At 37.9% G+C, this 15,609-nt stretch overlaps 1 protein-coding gene and 1 pseudogene across 1 annotated transcript; one reads left to right on the top strand and one right to left on the bottom strand.

Annotated features, from left to right (window-relative positions):
- Window positions 1–668: 668 nt before the first annotated feature.
- On the top strand, window positions 669–10,616 carry LOC149007129 (histone deacetylase 6-like). The gene is made up of 8 exons (XM_089165951.1): window positions 669–1,334; window positions 3,036–3,476; window positions 3,583–3,725; window positions 6,443–6,533; window positions 6,623–6,762; window positions 7,091–7,195; window positions 7,447–7,554; window positions 9,868–10,616. The coding sequence occupies exons 1-8, from the start codon at window positions 795–797 to the stop codon at window positions 9,920–9,922; spliced, it is 1,623 nt and encodes a 540-aa protein (XP_089022077.1). The 5' UTR covers window positions 669–794; the 3' UTR covers window positions 9,923–10,616.
- A 3,123-nt stretch (window positions 10,617–13,739) lies between these two features.
- Window positions 13,740–14,968, bottom strand: LOC149007128 (cyclin-dependent protein kinase inhibitor SMR6 pseudogene; annotated as a pseudogene).
- Window positions 14,969–15,609: the final 641 nt, after the last annotated feature.

Below are 15,609 nucleotides of genomic sequence, written 5' to 3'. Positions count from 1 at the left end.
GTAAACATTTATTGTCAAATACAACAACACCAAATCATTTTAGAACCCAAACTTCCATTTCTCCTATTTGTTGTGCCCCCTTTGCTTGGCCCTTCCATTTCTCCTATTTGTTGTGCCCCCTTTGCTTGGCCCTTCCATTTCTTCAGCTAATGCGGTAAGGAATTGGGTTAAATTTCACAACGAGCTCAACCTTTAGGTTTACTTGTCACTATTGAGTTTGAAACCCTGAACAAACTGCCGATGATAAGCCAGAGGAAAGTGAAGATGACGTCAAGTCAACATGCCCTGAAAGTTGAAACACACCAGCCCCTGAGTCCGGATCCTCACCCCGTCGGGGGAGCACAGACTGCTCCCCGACGGCTTCCCAACCACACAAACACGTGGGGCCCACAGGTGAAAATTTGAAGTTTTTTTTATTATTTTCAAAAAGTGTTTTTCACTTATGGCCCCACGTGTTTGTGTGGTTGAGACGCCGTCGGCGAGCAGTGACGGGTAAGGATCCGGACTCCCAGCCCCTCACGTAAGTTTGTAGGGAACTATACTGCATACCAATTACCAAGGTCCAGAAAATGGAAGATATAAACCACGTGCGAATTGAATTGCAATGTGAGGACTGAGTAGATATAAAATGACTATAACGATCCATCGAGCATCGACGGTGTGTTGTACTTGTAACTTGTAACGTTTGGTTCTGACAGAAAAAACCTCTCCCGCTCTCCTTCTTGTCTCCCTTTCTCTCCTCAGCAAAGAAACTCAAAAGAGAAACTTCCGACACAGAGAGAACGAAGGGAGAGATGGAAGAGAGCTCGGAAGGAGCTTCACTACCTTCAGGTCCTGATGGGAAGAAGAGAAGGGTGACCTACTTCTACGAGCCAACGATTGGGGATTATTACTACGGACAAGGTCACCCTATGAAGCCACACAGAATCAGAATGGCTCACAATCTCATCGTTCACTACTCCCTTCATCGTCTCATGGAAGTCAACCGTCCATTCCCCGCAGGTCTTAACGATATCCGACGATTCCACTCCGACGACTATGTCGAGTTCCTCTCTTCCGTCACACCTGAAACCCTACATGACCATACTCACTCTCGCCATCTCAAGCGCTTCAATGTCGGTGAGGATTGTCCAGTCTTTGACGGGCTCTTCCCCTTCTGTCAAGCTTCCGCCGGTGGCTCCATCGGCGCTGCTGTCAAGCTTAATCGCGGTGACGCCGATATAGCCCTTAACTGGGCCGGTGGTTTACATCATGCTAAGAAGAGCGAGGCTTCTGGGTTCTGCTATGTCAATGATATCGTCCTTGGCATACTCGAGCTTCTCAAGGTCCACAGGGTAAGTCGTAATCCCACGCCAATCTAAAGCCTTTTCTTCGTCTCATTCATGAGTTAAATTCAGTCAGTAGCTTCAATCTCCTTCTTCAATTATTGGTATCTAATGTTTATATGGTCTCTCGTGTTAACTTATATTCTTCTCAGTGTACAAACGTATGATTTGCGTCAGATAGTCGATACGTATATGATGTAGCCTCAATAGGATTGACGGCCAATGCTAAGCCTCAAATCAAATCCAGGTAAATTGGTCTATTTTAGAATTAGGTTTCAGTTTCGGGGAAAACAGAGAACTAAGGTTTACGGTTAACATTTGGGGACCAGGCTGGGATTGAATATAGTTATTGTTTGAGTTTCTTTTTTCTTTTTCCTTTTTTGGGCACGAGGGGGTGGTCCTCAGATCATGAATCAGTTCCGATGATTGGAGTTAAAGAATAAAGAGTTGCAAATTTTAGGACTTTAAGATTGAATTATGGCACAATAGGAACTAGTGTTTGAGTCACCAGAAAATGTTGGAACTTGGATTGAATGAAGGGGTTCTTGTAGCGATTATATCCTCCAAATATGTAAGGATTCTGATGGCTGTATAAGGATTCCTATAATTTAGGGTATTTGAGATGAACTAGGACCTGCGAGTTAGTGGGGTTTTAATGGACTGAATTGGCTGAATCTTGGATCAAAGGAAGGGGTACCATAGTGGATGATATTCTTCAAATATGAGATGATTCTGATGGTAGAAAGACTGGAACTTAGGTTTGATCGTTTAGGGTTTTTGATGGACTTTCAAACCAATCAAATCTGGGGGAAAGAAGAGGGAAACGGGATGACTAGATCTTGTGGCAGATTTCCCAAGGCAGCAGCTTTTAGGAAATTTGTTTTCGAAGACTGATTTGACAGTTAAAAATAGGAAATAGGAATTAGGGTTCCAAACACCTAGCACCAGAACTCATTCCAGACTTTGAATCTCTAGGGAAACACTACTTGGGTCTCAAAGACAGCACAGCATTCTCTGACAGAGAAGAAGGCAGCAGCTAAGTAAAATCTCACCTGCAATTTCGAGAATTCTTATCTGTTCTGTTCTCCCAGGGGTATAGATAGGGGTTTAACAGCCAGCAATTTTAAGGCAAATCCGAAAGTTTGAAGGAAATCAACTCCAAATAGGTTTATTATGTCATGTAATATTGTCACTGATCACATAACCTCCTACTGGACGAACCTGATTTGAATCTCTTTAACTAAAAGACTTAAAATAAACTGAGGATGAGGATATAGGGCAAACTATACATATATATCAACCCTAGGTTGACTCCAAGGAAAAGTGGCCATATTTGTTGGTGGACCTGCATCAATTTGATTCACACATTATTGAATACAAGTGATACAGTTTCTGTATCAAAATTTTTATGGTATCCCCATAGGCTTTTATCTCTAATTAGAATTTCCAGGTCCTCGGTGCCTTCATATACACTTGAGGGATCTCTCTATTTAATACTTTAGGCTTTGCGACCTCTAATGCCTATTAGGCTTCTAGTTATATTTTATTACTAAAATCACATATTCTGTTTCTTTTATTCTGCACGCTCTCTCCCTCCCCAACGGTGTAGCCTTCTTATACACTTCTCTCCATTTGTCGTGATTTTCAAAATTGCTTCTTAGCAGTATTTGCAATGTAAAAGAGAATGACCTGTGCTGTTGTATTGGACAGCGAGTGTTGTATGTAGATATTGATGTCCACCATGGAGATGGAGTTGAGGAGGCATTTTTTACAACAGACAGAGTCATGACTGTTTCATTTCATAAGTTTGGGGACTTTTTTCCTGGAACGGGTCATCTGAAAGATATTGGAGTGGGCCGTGGGAAATACTATGCTCTTAATGTCCCTCTAAATGATGGAATGGATGATGATAGCTTCCGGAGCCTGTTTCGGCCTATCATTCAGAAAGTCATGGAGGTTTATCAGCCAGATGCAGTTGTTCTTCAATGTGGTGCTGATTCCTTGTCTGGTGATAGACTAGGATGCTTCAACTTGTCGGTGAAGGGTCATGCTGACTGCCTGCGTTTCCTTAGATCCTTCAATGTCCCTCTGATGGTCTTGGGTGGGGGAGGCTATACAATCCGTAATGTTGCTCGTTGCTGGTGCTATGAGGTCTTTTGCAACCTTGCATCCACTATTTCTCATTTGCTCCTAGTGTGGCATGAGGTCCTTTTTTCCCCCAAAGGTTTTATCTTCATTTTTTATTACTATGTTACAGACAGCAGTTGCAGTTGGAGTGGAACCTGAAAATAAACTTCCTTACAATGAATACTATGAGTACTTTGGTCCTGATTATACTCTTCATGTTGAACCCAGCAATATGGAGAACCAAAACTCACCAAAAGATTTGGAGAAAATGAGGTAAGCTGCAAATTTGGATTCACCTAGTATTTTGTGTCATGCTATGGTCTTGGTCATGGTATCTTGTTATATTTTGGTGACCACATTCTTTAGAAGTATAATGACAATCTATTGATTAGTTAAGCTACCTTCCTATGATTGAATTGTTGAAGTCTATAACAAGTTTAAAGGGACTAAAAAAACATGATTGATGTTCTGTAACTTCTGTTTCTAAGAAAAGTAAATTATATAGCAAACTTGATTAAGAATGTTTTCTATTAAAGTTAAATTATTGTATTTTTTTTTTGTGATATGGATATTCTTCATGGTTCTTTACATGAGGAGCCCTTTTATTTGATTATGAGTTACTTTGACAAACTAGTTTCATTTGCATGAGCTTCTTAGGTATCAATGAGACATTGATAAATATCCTTTTAATGCCTGTACATTTGGTGGTAATACTCTGGTGGCAGTGGTTAGCTGTCAGGCATTAGTCAAAATGAGACTTTTGTCCTCTCTCTGGAGACATAAATCGTCTTGCATGATATTTTGTGCTGCTGATGCCAACACTGTAGAAAGGTGAAGAGATGATGCGTTAGCTGAACAGTTATGCTGCAATCAAGTACATTTAATCATCCTGTTGATTGGAAAAGTTTTGGGAAAATTACAAGATTTTCCAAAACTGTGTCAGTTTACAAATCTTTCTGTGTCTTTTTGTTCAACTAATATGGCTTCAAGTACAGCAATTACAAAAATAACCAAAGTAGTTCCTGTCCGCCAACTAAGTATGCTCTATTCCAAATTTTCCCTTCTTTCTCCTGTTTCCTTCTTTTTCCAATCTTTTCTAGTGGGTTTTCCTGGTCATCCTCCCCAACCCCTGCTCCCGTGCAAGGTATGAAATGTTGCCGACACAAGGGGTGTGGGTGGCTGTGGACACCACCGAAACCCTGAAATGTCGGCGACATTTTGGCGAAATTCGACCTAGGTTTCGGTGGGATTTCAATGATTATCTGTTAAAGCTTTTTGATATGGAAAGTGGAAACAACATTAAGAAACGAGAGACACATAAAGGATAGGGTGTTGTGGACTTGTGGTGGGACTTGTAAGCATTAAAAGTTAAGATTTGATTGTTTGACAGCCATGAAAAGTGACAACTTAGCGTGTTGTGGACTTGTGGTGGGGTTTGTAAGCATTAAAAGTTAAGGTGTGATTGTTTGATAGCCATGACAAGTGACAACTCTCTGCTTTTCGGCTCTGTCCTTTTGGGACCCTGACGGGTCATGTCTTGATCCTTTTATTTTTACCGTTGGAATCACCATAACTAACTACATTTATAGATTGAATGGTGTAAACTTAAGGTCCACTTGTGGTTGAAGCGGCTTACATAATAATGTTGTTTTCTGATTCTTCTGATTTTTTACCACTGACCATTGAAATCCAAGGCGAAAAATGTCCAGATTTGTCTTACAGCATTTTTCGTTTATAATCGGTGAAAAATCGCCAAAATATTGCGAGATTTCGATAAAAAACGGTAAATCACTGATTTTTCGCTGACTGTTGGTAAAAGTCATATAGTTGCCTATTTTCCTGTCACTAGCTTTTGAAATGGCAATATTTTGCCGTTTTTTCCTTGCTCCCGTTGTCCTCTTTCTCTCTCTATCCATGTGTAGATTTCACGCCTTCCACCCTCTTCTTCTTCTTCTTCCCTGTAACTTGGGTGTTGATGTCACTACCTTGCTATGCAGCCGCTTCCCTGCTTCATGCACTTGGGTTTTCTTCTTCTTCAAAGTCAACCAAAAGAAAAAGAAATCAATGGCAGCGAGAGTGAGAGCATGGGAAACCTTGAAATATGTGAATGCATCTCATCAAGAGGTGAACAAAGTTACTTTGCCACTGTTTTAAAGGTTTTAGTATCTATGGGACATTTAGAGATTTTGAATGTTGTCTTGATGTCATTCAAGAGATTCAATGCAGCTTATAAACTGTGACTCTGAAAAAATTTCACTGGCCAAAGATAAAAAAATTGATTTTGGAAACACTTATGACACTATGGTTACTAATTATTGTTGGTTACGAACTGTTTTTCTACGAGTTGTTTTCTTTAGTCAAATTCTGTCTTCCTCTCAAAATAAACAGAGGATGCCAACGTTTGTGCACATCCACTAAAAATAATGGCCCTTGTTGGACATGATGAAGCTTGAAAAAGAAAAAGAAACATAGCATTAATAGAATGAGCCCAGAAGAAACATTGATGGTCTTTGTCTGAATCCCTCTTTCCTCCCAGTTCTCTTTGCTCTTCATTGGCATTGCCATTTGTTGGATTGTTTCTTGTGTCCCAAACGTTATCGTGAGTTACATTTAAGAAATTGTCAAAATATGAGTGAATGTTCTTTTCACTTTTCAGTACCAACCTCATTGGAAGGGTACCTTTTACATGTGAATGTGCTAAGTATGTTCCATTCTATCTACCCACATACAAATGATGATATCTGAGATTTCATAATTCCTTTTGAGAATGAATATCATGGCAACTATACTACCTTTTTTGCATTCTCTCTCATGAATATCAGGCCAACTATACTACCTTGTTTGCATTCTGTCTCAACATGGGTTAAGTCTTCAAATGTCTGATGGGAAAGACTTTTAGTGACTAGCATATGCATTACTAGAACAATTGTAATTCTGAAATAACTGCCTGTACAAACTCTTAATGATAACCAAGTGATGTGCTTTTCCAGGAATATGTTATTTGAGCAACTAGCAAGGTTAATCCATGCTCCCAGTGTACAGTTTCAGGCTCGACCTCCCGATACTCAAGTTCCCGATGAGGTGTTTTCATAGTAGCCGACTATTTTCCTGTCATTGTTATAGTTTTTGTTACTTCTATTGTTATTAATGTTTCCCTCTGCCATGTATAGGGAGAAGAGGATATGGATGAAAGACCGAAACCTCGCATTTGGGGTGGTGAAGATGATGGATCTGAATCAGAGGATGATGAAAGGCCTCACCTTGAAAACTCCAATATGGTTGATCAGTGTCTGACTGACACTGGTTCAAGGTACTACATTTTGTTTTAACATTCAATCGTACAAAAATAGGATTCTGGCAGACACTGGCTCAAGGTTCTACATTTTATTTTGACATTCAATCATACAAAAATAGAAAAGGTTGTTCCATTTCAACTGCTGTAAAAAGACCTTCTGGAAATGCTCTTTTTTTTTTTTTTTTGGGGGGGGGGGGGGGGGGGAGGAAAATGAAATTAAAATGCTCTTTCTTCCTCCCCAAAATGATCCCTCTTGTAACTCTGCCCACATTTGTGCTGGTACTAGAGCTTTCATTGGTTTCAACTGCAACAGTGAACTGCTTGTTTTTCTTTGTACAATCAGGAAGTATATGGAAAATCATGATGAAATAATGGAATCAGAGGATGAAAAGCCTCACAATGTAAACTCCAATATTGTTGGTCAAGCTCTTGCGGACACTGGCACAAGGTATTACATTATTTTTTGGCAGTCAACTGTATTACAAAGGAAAATATTGCACCATCCCTTTTCCAATCTTTGTACAAACTCAGCCCTTGTGAAAACACATTTTCTTCCTCCCTACTTAATGCTCTCTGCTGTAACTCTGCGGTCCCAAATTTGTGTAGGTTTCTGAAGCTTTTGTTTTTAGGTTTGCATTTAGAATTGAACTTGAAAAGTTAACTTCTACACTGAAGTGCTTCCTTTCTTTGTACAATCAGGGAATACATGGAAAATAATGAGAAGATAATTAAGTCAGAGGATGATGAAAAGCCTCACCATGAGAATTCCAAATTCATTGATCAGTCTTTGGCGGACACTGGCACAAGGTATTAAATTATGTTTCAACATTCAATTTTTACAATAATAGCAAGGTTATTCTATTCCTCTTTCAACTGGTGTAAAAGGGAGCCCGAATGGAAAAATATTTTCTTCTTTCTTGTTTGTGAAAAATATAAGTGTAACTGCAAGCGCACGATATTGTGTATCTAACGGGTTGAGCTCAGAGAGATATACCACTTAATTTTATACAGGGGGGGGGGGGGGGAGAGAGATTGTGATTAATTAAATAAACTAAACTAATGGTCCTAACATCTAACGAAGTTAAAATTAGGAACAAAAATAAATACAACCTAACCGTTTGTCATCTAATAAAGAAATAATGCATAATTAGATAATAGAAGTAATAAATAAAACAGATCACAATAGATAAAAAAAAAAAAAAAAAGAAAAGAAAAGAGGAAGTCATCTATGTTTCAACTCAGGATCGAGGGAAGGGGAGTGCAACTAAAGGGCATTTTTGTCTTGGACCCTTTGTCATAGCCTATAGTCCTCGAGGGATGGGGAAATAATGAAATAAAATTTGTGGAAAGAAAATAACAATAGAAAGAACAATAAATAAACATAACAATTAATAAAATTGACCATTAACTGGAGAGAGGCATGATTGTAGGCATCTCTAATGAATGATCCATGGGGGAGGGGAAGCGATAATATAACTACTGAAAGTAAAAGTCCCAAGTTAAGAAGTATGGGCAGACAGAAGCAGGAATTGGAGGGGGGGAGATTAGACGATTGATGACGGTTACTTGAAATCTTGAATTTAAAAAAATAAATAAAAAACACTTGATTGATTCAAAATTCTACCGACTCTAGAAGTCAAATTTGGACTAAACTAAATATGAAATCGCTAGACCTAGAAAAAGACAAATCTTATGAAGAAAACCTCTCACTTGAATGAAGCTTCGAACTTGCATTAATCAAAACTAAATATTACACTTGCTTGAATAAAAAGAAATAAACAATAAGAGAAAAGTAATTGCATTAAAAGAAATTGCATGCAAATTTAAATATAAACATTATAGCTAAATAACTGAAAACCCAAAAGCAGCAGAGAAATAGAAGACCCCAAAAAAACTAAAGAAAAGTAGTAGTCTTGAGTATGAGATGAGAAGGATATTTATAGAGAGCTGGTAGAGGGAGTGAAAATAATAGAAGAGGAATATTGATTCAAAGAAAAAAATTTAGAAAGTGGACAACATGTGAAGTGGAATGAGAGAGGAGGTCATATAAGGAAGGAAAGAGAGAGTGGAGAAAGAAATAAAAGAAAAAAAAAATTTTAAGATCCAAAATTAGAAAAATGTGGGGAAGAGAAGATAATGGAAAGGGAGAGAGAGAAAGAAAAACAAAAAAGAAATCTAGAGATAGGATTGAGAGTGGGAAAGGGAAAAAAGTGGAAATAGAAAAAGAAAATATCTAAGAAATTATGAGCCAATTAACTAGAATATAAAATAAAGTAGAGGATTTATAAAATATTGGATAATATGGAAAAATTGAAGGAGGTCAACTCATATGGGGGAAGAAGATCTTTGACTGCTTGTGGGCCTGATGCGTACATTTGGCATTTCTCTCTTTTCCCGAATAAATCTAACCCTTGACTGTAACACTTATCTTTTGATGCCTAAAATATCCTTGGAATGATTTTTTTTTTTTTTGGTAAAACTTGGAATGATTTGATGTGTGGCCCAAACTTGCATTTTGATATAGTTCTGGCCCAAACTTGCGTTTAGATCCAGTTCTGACCCATCATGCTTAGAATTGAACCCTCTTCACAATTGTGAAAGTAAACCGGACCACTATATGTGTAACTTTGCAAGCACTGCACCTGATAATCCAAATTCCAAAATATCCTCTAAGTTCCCAAAAAAATCCTAAGACGTGCAATTAACAACAAAACCCAAGATAGCTTTATTCTAAGTGTGTAAAATACATGTTTTATGTCCCAAGATTTCACACATAGATTTGCTAATCACTTCCCATTTGATGATTCATCCTGTAACTCTGCTTGTGGCACATATTCTTTGGTTTCTTGAGTTTTTATTTCAGGTTCCATGTGGAACTTAACTGCGAAACACTAAAACATTGAACTGCTTGCTTACTTTATACAATCAAAGAAGTAAACAAAAACTTATTGCATAATAATTACGATGTTTATTTTTTGGATGAGTTTTAAAAATTTTTGATGAATAATTACAATATTTATTAGCATCATCTGAAAGGATTTTTCCTTGGCTTAGTCCTGTTTTGCATGAGTGGGTTATCCATTCTTCCATCCAAACTAACTTCTCTGATTTTCAATCCAGTGGCATGAAAGAAGAGACCATGGAAGAAAACCCTCCATCTGCCCCAAACAGCTGAAGCTCAATGGGTCCTGCTTCATTTCCATAGCACTTACATGTTTGAATCAAGTCTTTAACAAGGTCACCATCATGCAGCGGAAGTATTCACTTGTGGTAACTGTATCTGGGTCTTCCATAATCTCGAGTTGTTCAGGTAGGTACTTTGGCATCGAGGAACAGAGTCCTCTTTTTCTCGAACCTATTGGCTGCAGGTGAAGTCCAGATTAAATTTATCTTTTTCTTTTGAACCTTTTTGTTAGATCAGTTGGTGTAGCTTAGATTCAGCGTTTATGCTCAAAAATTATTAGCACTGGAGGTAAGTGTAGATGGTTAAATCTATCTTCCTGGATAGAACTTGTAAAGTTAGGGTTTTTCCTCCATAGGAATCCCAATTTGAGTTGTCCATGCACAATAGATATTGCAAAAAATTTAGAGGCCTGTCTGTTCCCTTTTCTTGAAAGTTTGCACTATTCCTTTCGTTTCCTCTTCATTGGGTTATTGAAAATTTGTGCGTTCATGTGACTTTATTTTTATTTTTTATTTTATTTTTTCGGACAACGAAAAAAACTGAACCAAATCAAACTGAAACTTAGAATTAGCCTGATAGTGACAAAGACAAATACTGATTCAACCAGACCAAAGATTGGTAGGAATCTGTTGATTGATATGCTTAGTGGGCCACACCCTTATTGTATGGTGGAGTAGCGTGCAAGAAACACAGATTTTTATCCGAACGGGTAAAGCATTCAAGACTCATGGTAGATGTGGCGGGGTGGACGTTTAATTTGAGACCGTCTTGATCTTATTACTTCTATGTAAAAGGTTTTCAATATGGGATTAAAAGTCTCATCACAATTGATGCATTTATTAATATATATTTTTTCTTTTCTGGGCCAAACATGAAAAAGGATGTATGCCTGAATTGCTATAAAATATATGATTGATTGAAAATGTTTTTGAATTTGATATATTATTGTAGGCAACAGTATATATAACTTTATTGCTGGTATCTTGTACGATGCAATGATTATCAAGCTTCAAGCCTTTAACTCTATTTTATTAGTTATTAATTAAAAAGAGGCAAGTAGCAAAATCGAACAGATGGAAAGATGAAATTTGGTCCTACCTCGGATGGTCGGATGCAACATGTAGATAGTGGTGGGGCCAAGGTCATCATCGCATTATAAACAAAATATATCGTGTAATCATCTTTGACACCAATCGGACGATCCACCATAAAAAGTTTTCTACGTGTGGTCCTTTGAGGATATATGATACATCGGTCATTATGTATAATCTCACAGCACTTCCTAACCTTCCAAGTTCAAAGTCCCAAGGCCCCACGCAATACTCAAAAATAATAAAATAAAATAAAAAAATATATCCAGCTTTTGTAGTGAATATAAAAAGAACCGCCGTCGCATCCCCCGCTTTTCGCGGAAAATCGTTCTTTTTGGCGCCAAAGCATCAGAATTTAAATTCGTATTTCGCCTCCTTCCCGCCAACAGAAAATTCAAACCGGTCAGAACTTTGGGCAGGTCGGGCAGGTGGCCCTGAGAAGAACGAGGAATCTTTTCCATAGGATTCCTTTCCAAGCCCATGTGTGGATGTCTAGTCATTGTACAGATACACACACAATAATACATTGGATTCCTTTCACTCTTTCTTCCTTGCTAAAGCCTAAGCAATATGTCTTTTTCTCTCTTAAATGCTTCTCTCTCTCTCTCTCTCTCTCTTTCTCAAGTCCTTTATTTCAAAATCTTGTGGTAGGGTGTTCTTGTAGAAATGCTGATTCCACTTCTCATAGTTTGGCTTGTTATATTCATTTTAAGGGGCCAAGGGCCAATAAACTGCCTCTGTTTTTTTCTCCAATCAAGCCACATAAGGTTTACAACATGGAATTGGCTTCTGTATTAGACTTCTATAGGCTTTAAGGTAGCCCCCAAATGGATATAGTTTTTGGCATTTAGGGTTTTTCTGTACATGAATTGGACTATCTGAATTAGAATCCAATTCTTGAAACAAAGAAAACATATTGACCCTTGTAGGGTACACTAGTGTCATTCATTTGAGATGACCACATCATCTCCTATGTATGAATTCAATTTGAGGTACTTCTTCGAAGAACCCTATTCTCACAATAAAAGCAAAGCACAATAAGCATCAACTAATGGTTCAAGGGAGTGGAATCATCAACAATACCAATCTCCACCGGTATTTGAGACCGTGTCACCCGAAATCAATAAGAATTAGCTAGAACTAGGATCAATCTTTACTTTCGGTTGATTCAAAGTCCTTGAACAGCAGTTTTGTATAGAAACCATTGTCTTAATTGATAGGAAATATTGAAAAAGATGCACGAGCTACTCGTGTATTTAGTTTGTATGAGAAAATAACCTTCTATATACAAGGTATCCTTTGTGCAACTCATTTTCCTTGAGCTGAAAATTCAACAAGCCACAGGTTAATTGGTAAAAATACTCCATGAAAGCAATTCAATGATATTTTTTTTTCTTCTCTTTTTCAATGAAAAAAAAAATGATATCATAGAAGGCAAACCTGGTGCTAAAGTCCCCTGCATAAACAAAATCTAGGTTGAACATAAATGATATTGTTTCATATAAATGTTGCATTAAAAACTTCTCAACCCATTAAAGAGACCCATTTTACCTGTGGTTGAATATATTGCCTCAAAGTTACTTCTAAACATGAGAATAGAGAAGCATTAAAGGAAGGGAGAGGTTTTAGTACATATCCTCTGCATTAGTAATAAAAAGATGAAGATAAGGTGGATGGGTTGATTAAACATTTTACTAGCTAGGGATGGTGATAATGCTAATAGCATTAACCTTGTCTTTTCTTTAACTGAGGAAGGACCAGATCAGGTTGGAAGCTTCGAGACAATCTTGATAATTCAGGACTAAGAAGAATAAATTACATTACTAAGAGATTTGTTTTTATCTCTTCAAATTTATCCCCTTAACACTTTCTGCATGTCATTCATACCTAATTTTTCCACTGTATACCAGCTTCAATTAAACTTATCCAATTCCAACCTGATCCACAATTTGCTAAGCAGGATTTCTAATCTTAATTTAACATGTATTAAAACATGCTTACGATTGCGATTGTGCACATACAGGTGGTGCCAAAACTGCCAATCCCCAAAAGTTTTTGTCTATAAGTATAGATTAACATACATTAGGTGAACTTCTCTCAATCATCTTTTAACAGAAAAGGCTTTGATGACATAGGCTACGTTCACTTCATTATAAACAAATGATATGTTACTTCTATAAAGTAATGACAGACTAAAACCCTAATCAAATCTGAACCCAGTAACTTTGATGGATTAATGAAGTGACCACTTTTAAAGACATTGTTTCAAAGAGTACCATAAAATGCTTTCTGGGTTTCACACACATTGGATTCTAATCTGTCACTACGGAAGAGTCCTTTATATATTTATAATATCAGAAACATAAGATATTATGAAACCTTCCCAAATGCTTAGAGTCAAAGAAGGTGCTTGTCATGTGAGTGGGACATACAGAGATAATTAAGAGGAATGGTTGTAGCAGAAAATAATAAGGGAAGGGGGGTAAGAGTAATGCATGGTCCTTCTTAACCGGCCATGAAAAGATTTACTTTTACATGCCTTTGACAACTTTTGGCTATCTAGAATGTAAGATTAACTTTGATTTCCTTGCGTAGACCCTACTCTGATGTTCAAGACAATGTAACTGACAAGGTTTCTGCTCATCACAACTATTAGGCTGGAGACAAAAATTTAGTATCTGGGTATCCAAATCAGTGTCCCAAAAACCAAATTAGATCTCCTTCTAAGCTTTTCCAGTGATACTATGATTATCTAATATTGATAAGCGTGTGTGTGTGTGCTTTATGCTCATCACAAATACTTGGCTGAAGGGAAAAAGGAAAAGTTATTGTCATAACTAGGAATGTGAATCAATGCCACAAAAAATAGGCTGAAGGAAAAAATAAGTCTAGGAATCTTGATCAATGCCACAAAACCCAATTCATAAATTTCTTGTAAGATTTTGCAGTCACACACATGATCATCTAATATTTGAACATGTCTACAAAAACCCCAGAAAAATATAATTTGAACTCGTCTACAAAATCCCAAATCCTAAGAGTTTTGGTATTGCCTTGAACATGAAAGAGGAAGCTTCCTTCAACAGAAACACCACTGTCAAAAAAAAAAAAAGCAAGAGAAGAGCAGGAAGAAGAAGAATATCTGCATGCCAAGTGACTACATCAATAGCCAAACTACGATTCATCACATAGAAATTATAGCTTTGTACATTAACTCTGCTCCACTACAGAGAACAGAGACAAACAAAAGTATAAAATGAAAAAGGAAACAAGTAGCAGTGCCTTGAGCCTTGTACGCCCAGTTCAATTTGCCCTCTCAACAAGGGGTATGAAGACAGATTCTAGGTCTGGAGGAGTAAAGAATTCCCTAACACCGTTCAGATGACACCTTGAAGTAGGCCTACGCTTTCTCGGAGGAGGTGGGCATGGCAATCTGTCTGATATCTTTGCTTCTTCTGAGGTCGGCGTCGTTGAGCAACCATCTTCATCATTGTCCCCATCATCCTTCCTATTGGTGTTTATCTTTCTCAACGGAGCTCGCAAAGAAATCCCAGCGATAACCCACTTTTTGCCTTCAGATTCTAGACATCCATCTACTTGAAGCTTCTTCGTCAAACCCATTTCTAATCAGAAAAAGAAAAAAAAAAAAACCCAGAAAAAAGAGGCACCTGATCTAGAAGAAGATAAGTACAGGAGAAAGAATAGAGGCTTTTCTTCCTTTTAAATGTTAAGAATAAGAATCAGAAAAAAGAGTGAAGAGGAGACAGCATCAACAGAGGAATAAAGAGCTTTCAATGAAGCCAACTCGTGAACTCGTGATACAGAGAGAGAAGAGGGAAAGTGAAGAATGAATGAAGAAACCCAGGAAGATAAGCAGAGAGTAAAACCCAAGGAAACTCGTGACCTAAGCAAAATAGAACGAAAACCGATAACAAGAGAGGAATTATAAGGGAGCTTAAGAATGCAAAGAGGCACACAGCTTGCCCGGCAAGGTTCGGATTCCTGACCGCGGGCAGGAAAGACAATTTATTTGAGTTTTTGGCGCCAAACTTTCATTGTACGGCTCTTAACGGCTCTTTTTCCCTCCAACCTTTTCACTTATACTGTCTCTCTCTCCTTCTTCTTTTTGATAAATTCGATTCCGAATCACCGTTTAAGAATTGGAATCGGAATCGGAATCAGAACAGGTCTTATTCGAACGATATGGTATTAGGATTTTATCGATATTGATAAAATGTAAAACCGATACCGATATGAAAGATATGATATCGATTAGTAGAAAAGAACCACAGTCTTCGACCAAAAGGATTAGAAACAATGGTCGGACCGGCTTAAATCGAACCGAAGGTATCGCCCAGAAGCGACATCGGGTACTAAAACCTTGGTTTCGGTGTAAGTTTTAAGATTGTATAAATTAGGGATGGGTCCCACAAGCCCATCGGACAGCTTAGATGACGGCCCATGATACCCCACGTGTGTGACCCAGCCCAGTCGCCCCTTCGCAAGGCACAAAAGTATCTTACGAGGCAAGTTTGAAAAGGGCGGTGCCAATCCAGAGTGGGCTATCACAATGGACGGTCAAGATTA

This window comes from Hakea prostrata, chromosome 8 (genome assembly GCF_041222555.1).
Source record: "Hakea prostrata isolate BN-2017 chromosome 8, UWA_Hpros_2, whole genome shotgun sequence".
Lineage (NCBI taxonomy): Eukaryota > Viridiplantae > Streptophyta > Magnoliopsida > Proteales > Proteaceae > Hakea > Hakea prostrata.
The sequence above is the reverse complement of the archived record's forward strand: the minus strand, read 5'-3'. Positions and strand labels throughout refer to the sequence as shown.

Coding starts and splice junctions, on each gene's coding strand:
- LOC149007129 (XM_089165951.1), top strand. CDS start 795: ATGGAAGAGAGCTCGGAAGGAGCTTCACTACCTTCAGGTCCTGATGGG. Junction 3,477..3,582: donor CTCGTTGCTGGTGCTATGAG/GTCTTTTGCAAC, acceptor ACTATGTTACAG/ACAGCAGTTGCAGTTGGAGT. Junction 7,555..9,867: donor TTGGCGGACACTGGCACAAG/GTATTAAATTAT, acceptor TTTTCAATCCAG/TGGCATGAAAGAAGAGACCA.